This window comes from Corvus moneduloides, chromosome 1, assembly GCF_009650955.1.
Source record: "Corvus moneduloides isolate bCorMon1 chromosome 1, bCorMon1.pri, whole genome shotgun sequence".
Taxonomy (NCBI): Eukaryota; Metazoa; Chordata; class Aves; order Passeriformes; family Corvidae; genus Corvus; species Corvus moneduloides.
In genome coordinates this window covers 108,866,971-108,880,065 of record NC_045476.1, presented here as the reverse complement: position 1 = coordinate 108,880,065, position 13,095 = coordinate 108,866,971, and the positions used below count along the sequence as shown (strand labels likewise).

Genomic DNA, 13,095 nt, shown 5'->3' with positions numbered 1-13,095 from the left:
TGCATCACATTTTGTCTTTTCAAAAGGACTGGTACCTCTGGTTCATTCACTTTCAGATCCACATAATAAATTCCTGGTGTTTAAAATGGTAACATTCACGTGATTGTTACAAACTATAAACAGGAGAAAGGTACTGAGAATGTTTTTTAACTGCTACAATTATTAGCAGATTTATTAATGTTAGGGGCTATTTTTGTGAAATCAAATGACAGATGACCAAAACGATGTATCTTTATGATACAAGATAGCACAAGATTAATTCAGAGAAATGTAGTCAAGACAGGAGAAGAAAAAAGCACATCCTGTCTTTCAGAAGACGGTACTTTTAAAAAAAAATTAGTACTTCATTAAAAGGTGCTAATTTTAAACCTATAGCAATGCAATTAATACAGAAGGCCACCAATGTTTGCAATCACTGATAATTTAAAATATCTGGACTTGCATCTCCTATGGTCTGAGAGAACAGGAGCCAAGCTGTCCTCTAGATCCTCTGAGTAGCACCAAGTACTCATTGCTTCACCTCATAGCAGTGCTGAGATCCTATAAACATCCGTTTAGCAGAAGTCCCAAACAATTCCTGAAGCAGAGAAAACAAATAAATCAGTCCGGACTAAAACAAAAAGACAAAACTTGAATTTCTGAAAGTAACAGCAAGAAGCTTATCTTCAGCTCCTTTGATAAACTTCCATGAAAGCTGCTCCCCAAGGAAAAGCACTCAAACTCTGGAAATTTCCCTTAGTTCATTTATGGTACTATCAAAATTTACTACTGCTTTCAGAGCAAATCATAACTCATTTTTTATTCTATTATTAAACTCAACTATTTATTCCTACTTATACCAGTATTGTCATGAGTCCATGTGCTGGAGCAAGAAGGGGGAATAACAAGTGTCTCATGCACCCAGACAGTAACCTAGCTGGTGCAAGCTACTGAGTTACAACATTTTAATATACACTGCATTATGGTAATTATTAACCATACCATTCCATATGCCTCTGTACCCTGAGTCCAGCTATACACTGAGCAGATTTCCCAAAGCTATTTGCAGTCACTTGTGGACTCTCTCCATCAGGAATTTACTACATTTCTGAAGAGATCATTAACAATACTGTTAATGCACTTACATGCATCTATCAAGACTGAAATGAATTTGCTTTTATATGGCCCCTGCAAGCCAATTTATTTATACTGACTGGGAGTAGAAATTTCTTCTCTCTTCAGCTGACATGACTGAAAAAGCAGTAACTCAAATGTAGCCTAAGGGTCACACTTCCTTCATTTGCACTGGGAGAAAGAAAAAATTCCCCATAAGTCATAGAACAGTCTCTGCAAGCAGGATGAAGTGCTTCTCTGGTAAACAGGTGAAGCCTTAAAAAACTATTTCAGCTGCTGCTTTTTAGCATAAATGCAGGCTTCTCCAGACTTCAGAACCATTCGACTAGATATTCATCTGTGCAGCATTTTTACCACTCTTACTGCCTAAAACTATTCCACAGTATTCCACAGTAATCTCCCATGGCAGCTTTCAAATAGAAGTTAATGCATTCATTACTAGTAAACAGCATAACTTTAACTGCCAACTTCAGTTTATACACAAGCTACAGTTTGGAAAATTAGAGCATTTTTCACTCTCAGCTTGTTGAAATGCAAAAAATGAACAGTTCTTGCAAGAAGGAAAGTGACTTACTTTGGAGGTTTCCTGTATTTCCAAAAACAATCTCCAGAGGGACACATTTGCCAGAAAAAAAAAAATAAAAAGAAACCCCAAACCTTCACATTCATTTTTTGTTCTTCAAAATTTCTATTGGAAAATCATTCTTCTGTCAAACCCTCAGCAAGAGGAGTCATGATAAACTTTCCTCAAGCACTGTCTCATCCTTCAAGGAGGGAGCTCCCTGTACTACCAGTGGTAAGAAGCACACATTTAAGACTGAGTTTTAATAACAAAATAGTTAACTCAGTATGTTAGAATGGACTGACACAGGGTATTTGTAGGGCAGCACGTGGCATGTGCCAGCCCATCTGCACTCCTCTATCTGAAGAAAAATCAAGCTACAGGGTTGACTTTAGTGAAGTGACACCACAATCATATGGCCACTATTTCAGCTATAATCAGCTGCTCTAAGAGCCCTGCAGCTCAGAGCGTCTCCCCAGCCTTCCTCAAGTGTCTCAGACTCCTCCGCTCAGATCCACAAGCATTTCCTTCAAGACAGCTTCTTCCAGAATTGAAATGATAAGCACTGATTCTCTGGCAACAGTGTGGCTGATGCACACATTGGCAACAAACCTGGAACTCCTTTTGTGTTAAAGATTAATATTATAATTAAATGTCACAGCCCACTTCTACAGGTTTGGAGTGAAATCAAGCTGGTGTGGCTACAATAACAAAACTCAAGTTGCCTGCAGAAATGACAGACTCAGCTTGTATGTACTGGAGGACAGTGGAAGAGGAGGATGAAGAAGAACATAAGGATTAAGCTAAGGAAAGGGAGCAAGGAAGAACGTGAGAGTCACTAACTCAAGTTCCTTCAGTTGAACGGTCTTTAATCATGCCCCCCAAATTAACAATAAACTGAATTTGTATTTGCTTTCTAATTTTTACATCAAGAGGCACTGTAGCTACAAGAGTGAGCTTTTCTTTGCTCTTAAGAGAATGAGGACTCCTCAAGTAAAAAAAAAAAAAGTAGTTCAGGTTCACATTTAAACATCAAATTGCAGAAACTGGAGTTTTGGCAACTTTGGAATTACCAAAACCTGGAGATTTTGTAACTAATCTAAAACCGATCAAGTCAGTTACCAAAAATGACAAGTTCATCAATACAAGAGTCAAGATGAGCACCAATGAAAGGAAAGGCGATGAAAGAAGAAAGCAAAGGTAATCATGCAACAGAAGGAAAAGAAATAAATATGCAAAGAATGGGATTTGTAATTAAATGAAGGGAGAGGAAAATACTGATGTAGGAGGAGTGAGCCAGGCTGAGGACAGACAGTGAAAACTTGTATGATAAAAAGAAACAGGAAAAAAAGTGAAAAAGACAGAGACAAATAAAGGCAAAGGATATCTTAGGAGTAAGACACATCAGGATGCAGGGAAGAAAGTCAAAAAGAGTGAGAATATGAGGAAGTGGAAGGAAGCAGACAGGATTAGGAGAGGTAATCAGAGACCCCTCAAAGCAGGAAGCACAGAGACCCAAGCTCTTAATAAAAATACTTAGGCTTTGAGGATCAACATATCCTTCCTTTAAACTGTAATTAGAAGGTAAAAAGAAATGGGATGACGTTTTAGAGCTTGTGGCTTTTTGGATATGACTCATGATTTCTGTATCAGACTACAGCTGATGACTTAGTAATTATATGTCCCATTTTTCTGCTTAGGAAAGGAAAGAGAAAGAAAATATAAGGAAAATTCTTAGAGAGGTTTCTAAACCAATGGCAATCAGGACTTTCCTTCCCCGTGCCAGTCTTTTTTCATGCCTCCTTTTTTCTTCATTCAACACAAAGTTACTCCTCATTTTGAACAGTCATAAGCAATCTTTTTGTCTATTGCACAAAGCAAGGGTAATGACTAAGAGGTCTTCTGTGCTAATACCCTGTTAAATTTTGTAATAAAAATATTTTAAATTACAAATTAACAAATCCATGCTACCTTAGTGCTACCTCCTAAGATATAATTAAATGGTTGCCCTTTGTCTTGTCTCATTTCTATTCTGCACAAGGCTGTGATCAACATATGATTTTTCTGTGTTCCACTGCTCACTCTCTTTAGCAAAACCTGTAAGTTTCCCTAGGGATCACATAAATTTTTATTACTCTAAGACAAATACTGTGATAGTTCTGCATCTCCAAATGCTGCTGAACTCCATTCAGAGCTGCCAGTCTCTTCTGTAGATGCTTAAATACAGACACTGCACTCACTCTCCTCTGGCCTGGTATCAACCCTTCCCCAAAAAAGTGTGAATTTGCAGAGTTCATGTGTCTTGATTTTTATTTTTTAAAATTTCTGTTTCTCTGATCATGTTCTAATTTTTCCTGGAGCTACCCAACTGCCTGCTCATTCAACAAGTATGTGTGCTCCTGGCAGAACTGTGACTGCATTCAAGTAATCAGCAGTTTTTACCCATAATTTTTGATGGATCCAGAATTTCAAGCAGGTTACAGCTTTTCTAAACTTATAACTCAGCACTACTGCATCTGTTAAGAACTGTCACCAGCTGTTAATAAACTCTCTCAAGTAAATGAAAAAGGAGTTCTCTTAATTGTTCTCTACCTCAGCTATGTCTTTGCAGTCTTGTATTTACACTATACAAAGTGACTCATCTCCTTTTGTTCCTCTTAAAGTGCACAGTAATAAAACACAGTAATGCAATCATAGTAGCATGTGTCATGCAAGCTGTTTTAAGGTTTTATAAGGAACAGAGCAATATTTCTCCTTTTTGGATCTGATGCTGTAATGTGATAAACTAATTTAGAAACAAAGAGTACACAATCTCCAGTTTCCTTTTAACAGATACTACGAAAAAGCTTCTCCACTTCCATAAAGATATGTTAATTGCCAACATGGATCCAGGATGTTACGTACCTTTAATCCTCTTGTCACCTGCAACATTCCTACTGCACTCTTGGCAAACACACTCACGCTTGGGTAAGACTCATCCACAGCTCTGCTGCTATGCAGGTCATTTGCACTGCCTGTCGCTCTGAATCATCCTGTTCAAGGCACTCTCTTTCTCTCTCCCCCTCTGTCACATCATACTCTGCTACTGTCTTCATTTCCAAAGCTCCTCTTGTGCTCCCCCAGTCCCACCCATCATCTCTCACTGGGCACTGTGGGGTAAACTATGACCTCCAGCCAGTCCTGAAGCTGGACTCCATTATCTATTTCCCTCCCCCCCCCCCAAAAAAAGCACCTTTGTTCTTTCTCCTGCAATGCCCCATAGGGACATGATATTAACTCTCTGCAACATTACAGCAGATGTCTCATTTTTCACTCTTCTCTTCAATTGCTGTTAACAATGACAACTAAAATTCAATTTTCCTTTCTACAGCAACATTTTTACTATATTAGCCAAGAAAACCTCCGTTAAAGTACAAATGTCTTATCTTTTACTTTAAGTCATTATTAATTTCAGGAGCCCACAATTCCTCTAAGTTCTTCTTTCAAAGTTCAATGTTTTCCTTAGGAACAAATGCAGTTTTCAGACAACACCAAATCGGACTTCATTTGTTCACTGCATACTTCCCATCTTCAACATTTCTCCATACAAATATAGGTAACTAAGGTCACTTATCCCTGTTGGCAATTTCCTTCCATTTCTTTTGTGCAGGCATTTGAAATACACACTTTATTTTTAACCAAATACATCATTTTGTTATGCTGAGATCTTTTCTTTACTTATTTTGTCCTCCCCCACCAGAGCTGCCTACATTAGAATGCCCAGCATCTGCTGATATTCACAGAGAGCCCATGTAACCCCCCGGTGCACGGGATGCATCCGCATAAGCCACGACTGGAAGCCTTCCAGTTCATGCTTACGTACTGGGAACTGCACTGATGACAGAAAGCCTGGCATAAATAAGGCCTAAGCTTTCTCTCTTCCACAGATCAGTAGAGCATGAAGAGATAAAACCATCAACTCACCGAGGCTCCTCTCTGCTGTCTAGTACTATTTTTTTCCTACCTTGATTTCCAATATTAAAATACCTATATAGGTATCTATCTTAAAATTCTTGCACAAAAAAGTGAGGCTCAATACATCGAGACTTACTGTTTTAAAATACAGATGTTTCTGAATACCCTTGAATTAAATTTGAATTCTGAACATAATTAAGTCCTCATCCTAAACTATTTATTTTAGCAGGATTCATAAAAACACCTCTTTCAAAATTTAAATAGCAAGAAAGGCTGCTCCCATCCATCATCTTTAAAAAGGGTCAACAAAATTAGAAGAAAAATGGCAGTACATTAATTTTCTTCTAAAAATCATGCATATTTTTCCTCAGTGCTCCAGCAGGGACTGACAGATAAGAATGTCTTCATGCACACAAGTTGAATTTGCATCTATTCGTCCTGTTTCTCCACTCTTGCCTTCCAAAACCTGGGCACACAAGGATGTAAGAGGGACATGGAAGTCATTAAAACTGCCAAGACAACATAAACTATTCTTCACCAACATGTCTCACCCTGAGCCCTCCAAGTCCTGTGAAAGCCACCATGCAGTCAACTTTTCTGTGATCTTTTTGATTCAAAGCCAGAATACTCCATGCATTATGCCCTCCTGCTGAACCCCTGGCAGATTTCCAAGAGAAAAATCTGCATAGTACTTGCTTCTGGTAAGACCAGCAGTAATTTCCCTGCGTGCTTTCTCTCTTAGGGCTGGAGGATGAGGCAAAAGAAGGGCCACTGACACTACCCACAGCTCAGGGTCTCAGGAGGGAGAGGGAAGGCCGAGGAGCGCCACGTTCAATGCCAGCCCTCAACAGCCAACGGCTGGAAGTGAGCCCGGCTCGGTGTTCAAAATACCCGTCCTTGCCACTTTCCGAGATCCCCATGGCTGTTCCTCTTCAGGAGCTCAGTGCAATGCCCAAAGTCTGTGGCTGCCTTTGGTGAGACAGGGATCTGGCACCAGCAAAACGCGCAGGGAAAACCCGCATTTTACCAAGCCTGCTCACCCCCAAAATTGTTCTGTGGGAAGGAAGTGGTACAGCCCTTGCACTGAAAAGCAAGAGCTCCTTATCCTGCTTGCAGCAATGACACAACCCCAATGAAACAGCCTCCTGCGTCCTTTGGTATCCTGGGCATGACGTTGGTTGCCAGCTCTCGTGAGGGTTTTCTGCTCCTGCATCTATCATTTCATTATTGCTTCAAGTTTATAAAAACACGTGTAAATGTGGTTCTGCAAGAAGAGAGCTTGGAGGAGTCAAACCACGTGTTTACCCCAAACATTTTAGCTCATTCAGAAGTTATTTTTTATTGCATCTGGCACTTTACTGGATGCCACCATTAGCTCTTTTCGGATAAATTGCAAGTAACAAAGACTGCTGAAGTACCCAGTAGTTAAAATATATTCTACACTCTATCTCCAATTTCATCACGGGTATTTCAAAGCAACCCACACTTCTCTGGTATTTAGATGTCAGACAATGAACCATACTAAGACAACCACAGTGCGCTTTACTCTTTTTTTGCATATTCATGCATAATCTTTCTTTCTTACTTTGGTTCTGGAAAAGCAAAAAGGTTTGCACTGCTCGGTAGAAGTATCACTTCATGTGCATCTCTAGAGCAAACTCTGTGACATGGCTGCGTTTGCTCCTGACTCGCCCTAGCCCCACTGACAGGCGTGACTGATCACACCGCTCGCCACAATCCTGGACAAAGCCCGAATGTTCACTACCCAAAGACATCATTCTTCAGGGATTCCTTTATTTGCCTACACAGGATTCTGTTGTTTACTAAAACAGAAACTAACAGCCAATATTTGTTCCTGTGAATTATCCAAACCTATGCACCAACCTACACCTATACATTTTTTATGTATTGCTAGAACAAAACAGCTTTACAGCTCACAGCGTTAACCCGCAGAACCCCTATTGCTCTAACAAACCTCCTGACACAGGCATTTAAATCTAAATTGTCTGAAATACAAAGGCAGGAAAACAATTAGCAGGAATCCTTCCTGATCCTCCTCTTGTCAGGGATTCAGGTGATAGCAATGGTGACATGAAAACGGGTGGCATTTTCATCCTTCATCTTTTTACTTCTATTTAACCAAAACCTTCTATTTTTTTTCCAAGATAACAAAATATTAATAGATCACACAGATAAAACTGGAAAGATCTGAAAATCAGTCTCTGGTTTTGTTTAAGGACTGGGATTCAACTCCAAGGGCATTTTTCTGACCCACTATCAGTGAAACTCATCTCTTTTCTATCTCAAGGACATTTTTCTTCAATTTCTATGTATTGCTACTCAGAATTTCAAGTATTGAGCATGAACCGGAAAACTCTTTCACAAGAAACTGCTTTGGAAAAGTACCAGCAGTTTCTACATAATCAGTACTTCTTTTTAAGACAGCTTTAATTTGTATCTTGAAAGGAAAATTACTGTGACCATACAGCTTCAGGGCCTGTGTTAAGTTGTACTGCTCCCCAGGCCACAGCACCAGGGTACTGGTTCTTCCAAAGCTTTCACTGGTGCTAAGAGAATACCGGAGCCTACAAACAAATACCCATTCCAGAGGCTCAAGCTGTAACTGGCTGAGGAAGCTCATTAATCATCACCCAAAGAGAATGAGCAATAAGGAAAAAAACTGGAACAGCTCAAAAGATACCAACGAGAAGCAAGCCTTCTGTCAGCTCCTCAATATTCATATAGTGAATTCCCAATATTCGCTGTATCACATATAGGACAATTTCCAGTGAAAACCTGCTACAGGTTTCACAAATCAAAGAACACACAAAATCCCTCATGAAAGCTTGGAGGCTGAGTGGCCTCTATTTCCGATGTCTGTTCAAAGTTAGGTAGATGAGAAAGGCCAGGAGCAGGGAGAGGACCCCAGGAGAAATCTTGCCTCTTTTCAAATCCAGGCACCTACCAGCCTGCGGCTGATGGAAAAGCGGGTTCACCGGGCGTGTTTTAGGAATGGACAGCTGGCAGAAAAATCGCCACCTCCCCTTTTCTATTATATGCACTGGAGGGGGTACTCTCCCTGGGATAGCTCCCGCCTCCTGCTTTCCTGGGAGGTCTTAGCAGACTGGTTACCTTTGTTTAGATATATATACACACTCTCTTAAGATTCCCAAGATAAAAGCACACACTTGTGGTGCTATACAGAATAATACATACACTAATAAGGTGAAAAAAAGAAGAAAAATAGACAGGGCTGGAATATTAAAAAAAAAAAAAGTCATCCATCCAAAAATTTAAATGTGGTATCCACATACACAGGTTAGCACATGTTGACTAAAACATTTTCACAGTAAAGCTTTAGCATAAACTAAATGTGCTGGATATCAGTGAGGGGCCTGAACTTTATACCCAAGTATATTCAACACTCTCCTACAGCCAGTAAAGATATACTGTAAGAGGAAATAGGGTAAATCCACCAATAGCAAGGAAAAAAAGCAGCAAAAGAAAGAAATACATAGTAAACTAACGTATTTCCTACAGTAGGAAAGAGAAAAGAAAAAGTCTTGATGTCATCTCAAAAAACTATAACTAAAAGCAGCACACAAGATGAAATACAGAACTCTTCAATGTGCTTGTGACATGCAGATACCTTGGTCAGGAGAGCATTTTCCTGGAATTTCTGGGTCTTGATCTGGCATTTAATTAACATTACAAAGCCCTGTTTTTTAAAACGATTTTAAAAGCACACCAGATCACATTTAAATGGAAGTCGTTATTAGACTCATTACAATTGCAGAACTAAATTAGGTCACTTCTTCCACTAAATATATTTTGATATTTGCATGTACCACTAGCTCCAAACTGGATTAGTGCAAATCTCTGCCAAAAGACTTTTCAGACAGGCACTGTATCAAAAGGCTTAATTAAACTGTAACACCAGGCATAATATTCATGCTCTAAATGCTGAGGGCTCCATTAATCCCATTTTGTGAATTTACCACTGCCTTCTGATTCACACAACTTTAAAATGCCGAAGCCTCTGTCTTCCCGGAAAATTCTGTGACGTTGAACGTGGACTAGGCTGATACTGGGGAATACCATCATGTATGTGATAACCGACCGCATCCCTCTGCTGCCCATCGTTGATTGCGTCTCAGAAATCGAGCTTTACTTACAACAAAAAAATACTGCTTTCCACATTCAAAATCAGAAGCTTCGAAAGGCTGAGAAACAGACATGCGCCCTCGTTGTTCTTTCCAATGCAAAATACGCTTTCCTGGGTATTTTAACGAAACAGATGGTAGGTGCTAAGCCCCTGTACACGGCTTTCTCGCTTACTTAGTGTCAGCACACATCTAAATGGATCTACTTCTAATAGGTGCCTTTTGATGCCAAACCGTTCCGGGAGCCCCTGCGGGATGCACGGCACGGCCGGAGGAACCCCAAGAGCGGGGAGCCCGCAAGAGCAGGCGCTCCCGGTGTGCGGATGACTCGGGGTTGATCACGCACCAGGAGAGACGACGCAATTATAAAACACTGAACCCGCATTCGCCTGGCCGTGCCCGCACGCAGGCGATCGCATCCCAGGCGACGGGCCCTACCTTTCCACGCAGGGCACCGAGATGCTGCAGGGACACACACACAACACGCACACACACGCAGACCTCCCACGGCCCCCGGCACGACTGAGGAGCCGAGCGCTCGCCCACCGCGACCCTCGGGCGGGAAGGACCGTCACCTCCCGGACAAAGGCTGACGGAGACGGGCGGCCGCCCGCGCCCGACCCCCGGCTGCTGCCGCCAGGAACCGCGCGGGGTCGGCGCCGGCGGCGGCCCCCCGGCCTTACCTGCGGCGGGCGGGGGCGGCCGGTCGGGCTCGTCCTGCTCCAGGGTGACGGCGCCGTCCCGCCAGACGCGGAGCTGCGCGGCCGCCGCCCCCAGCCTGGCGGCGGGGGTCTCTCCGCGGCGAGCGCGGGCGCGCAGCGAGGCGCAGCACTGGTAACACACGGCCCACGCCTGCTCCTCGTTGATGGGCTGGTTGTAGAGCCGGAGGATCTCCTCCAGCAACAGTGCCTCCGGCTGCCCGCCGGACCCGCCGCCGCCGTCCTCCTCCTCCTCGGCGGCCGGGCGGGAGGCGCCGGGCTGGGGCTCCATGCCCTGCGGCCGCCGCGGTGCTCCTCGCTCAGTGACCGGCTCCGCGGCCGCGGCAGCGGCTGCTGATGCTGCTGCTTGCGCTGGTGCTGCTGCTGCTGCTGCCTGTGCTGCTGCTGCCGCCCGGTCCCGCCGTGCTCATCCTCTCCGCCCCGCTAGTGCCACCAGGCCGCCGGACGGACAGCCTGGCGCGCGCGGCAGGCAGCAGGAGCCAGGAAACAGGCAGGAGTCAGGAGGAAGGCAGGCACAGGATCGGCGCCCGGTCCGCCCGCTGCCGCTGCCGCTGCCGCCGCCTCAGGGGAAGCGACAGCTCATAGCAACGCAATGGCGTCCTCGTCCTCGCCCGCCCCCGCCGCGCGGCGCCGCCCCTGCCGCAGCGCCCCCTGCCGGCGCGGCCGCCATGGCGCGCGCGGGTAGGGACGCGGCGGTATTCCCTCCAGGGCCGCCACGGCAACCTGCGCCTGGATCGCCTTCCGAGGCGCTCGGCTTCCACCTCTGACGGAGACACGGACAGCGATTTGGTGCACTTATCCCAAAGCCCTCGGGTGTTGGTAACCACCATCCCCAGAAACAAACAACTCCCGGCGGGACGCAGGATGACATTCCCTGCACCCCCAAGCGTTAAACACTGACACCAACCCGCACCATCACGGATATAGTGAAACATATTAGCAGGTCCCCGCTTTCACGGCAGGAGGGCGAGTGGCTTTGAATTCCAGGCTCTGCCCTCACAAAGCAAACGCTTCCTCCGGGAAAGTTCCATCCTCAGCAGCAGCAAGCTGGAAGCGTCCAGGGTACACAGAGAGGCTAGCAGAGTTGAACCAGCCCAAACTGGAAAGGGAACAACAGGGGAATCGTCTTCCAAGCAGCTGGGAACTTGACATCCCTGCCCCTGAACACACCTGGGCACCAGAAGGGCACGGCCCTGCATGCCAGCTTCGCCCCAGGCAAACGAGCACTTTCTCGCAGAAAAACATCAGACTACACAACCTGGAGCTCACACCGAACACGCGGCGTTTCTCTCTTTAGTGTTCTACCCCTCACATGTTAAAGGAAACGAAAAATCTCCCGTTCGCACCGGCTCCACGGGGACCCGGGAAGGTGTGAGGGACAGCGCTGGGAGTGCCCCCTGCCGTACAGGAGCGGTACTGCCCCCGGCGCCGGCCCCAACCCGCCGGCTCCCCTCTCCCATTCCACTTCCAGCTCCCCTCTCCCCTTTCACTTCCAGCTGTACTGAACGCCGCTGCTGTTTTCCTCTTTCCTCTTGTGTAACATACAGCGGCGCATATAAGACGAAACTGGTACTTAAATAACGCTGTTAAATTTGGCGATATTCACCATGCAATATGATCCAGCCTTTCAAGCTACATTTAGATACAATTAAATTGGGGGAGAAAGTGTACTTGTGAAGCTTTCATCAGCATCCTGTATGCTGTGTAATAGCTAAATGAATACATTTTGATCTTTCAGGTATCAAAAGAAAGATAACACAAAACCAGACTTGTAAAGTTAGCAGCAGGGCCAGTAAGCACATAATGTACTAATTAGAGTCCTAAATTTAAAAAACCTCAGTGCTGCCGTAGGAAGCATTTAACACTTCTAAAAAAAAAAAAAAAGGACAAAAATGGTGTCACACTGCCACACTGCTGATTAAATGTACATGCAAAATGCCAACATTCACTCCAGCTGAATGTGTTGCAAGCTTCTCTAGGATAAGGTAATTTTTTTGCTCCAGCACCAGCAGAAAGAGTTGCCTCTTTCTTAAAAGTAGAGCCAAAGGAGGTGGTCATGGGCTATCACTGACACAGAATGGCTTCTACAGAAGAAACCAACCTCAAGAAGAGATGCCTGGAGTCCATATGGGGAAAAACCTGAGAGGTTTGGTATGGAGAAGTTCAGTAAGCCCAACTGTTTGCCTTTTGTAAAGCATGAAGACTTAAAGATACTCAGCAAAATCACCACCTACAGATTTAAGACAGACAAAACCAGAGCCAGGTAATTAAGTACAGATCTGATCATCAGAATTAGACAAAATCATGAATGGTTGTCTAGCAAAATGGCCTGGCTACAACTTCTACCTCAGAACCTTCTTAAGCTAACATGAGGAAAAAGGCATCAGGTTAAACTACTTTATCTAACTCATCATAGCTATTCAAATCTTCAGGTATCCAAGTCTTAATATATATGTTAAAAAATAAATCCATAAATGATTACATTCATAGATCTTCAGGTACCCAAGGCTTAATATATATTTAAAAAATAAATCCATATATTATTAAATTCAGAGATTAACCAGATTACCTTTATCTGACTGAA

The 13,095-nt window shown here is 43.9% G+C and overlaps 1 protein-coding gene across 1 annotated transcript in view; it reads right to left on the bottom strand.

The window, feature by feature from the left end:
• Positions 1–11,097, bottom strand: part of SPIRE1 (spire type actin nucleation factor 1) — a 128,161-nt gene extending 117,064 nt beyond the window's left edge. The window contains 2 exon segments of the mRNA XM_032121519.1: positions 10,476–10,852; positions 10,854–11,097. Of these exon segments, the coding sequence (XP_031977410.1) occupies positions 10,476–10,852; positions 10,854–10,921 (445 nt within the window). The 5' untranslated portion in view covers positions 10,922–11,097.
• Positions 11,098–13,095: the final 1,998 nt, after the last annotated feature.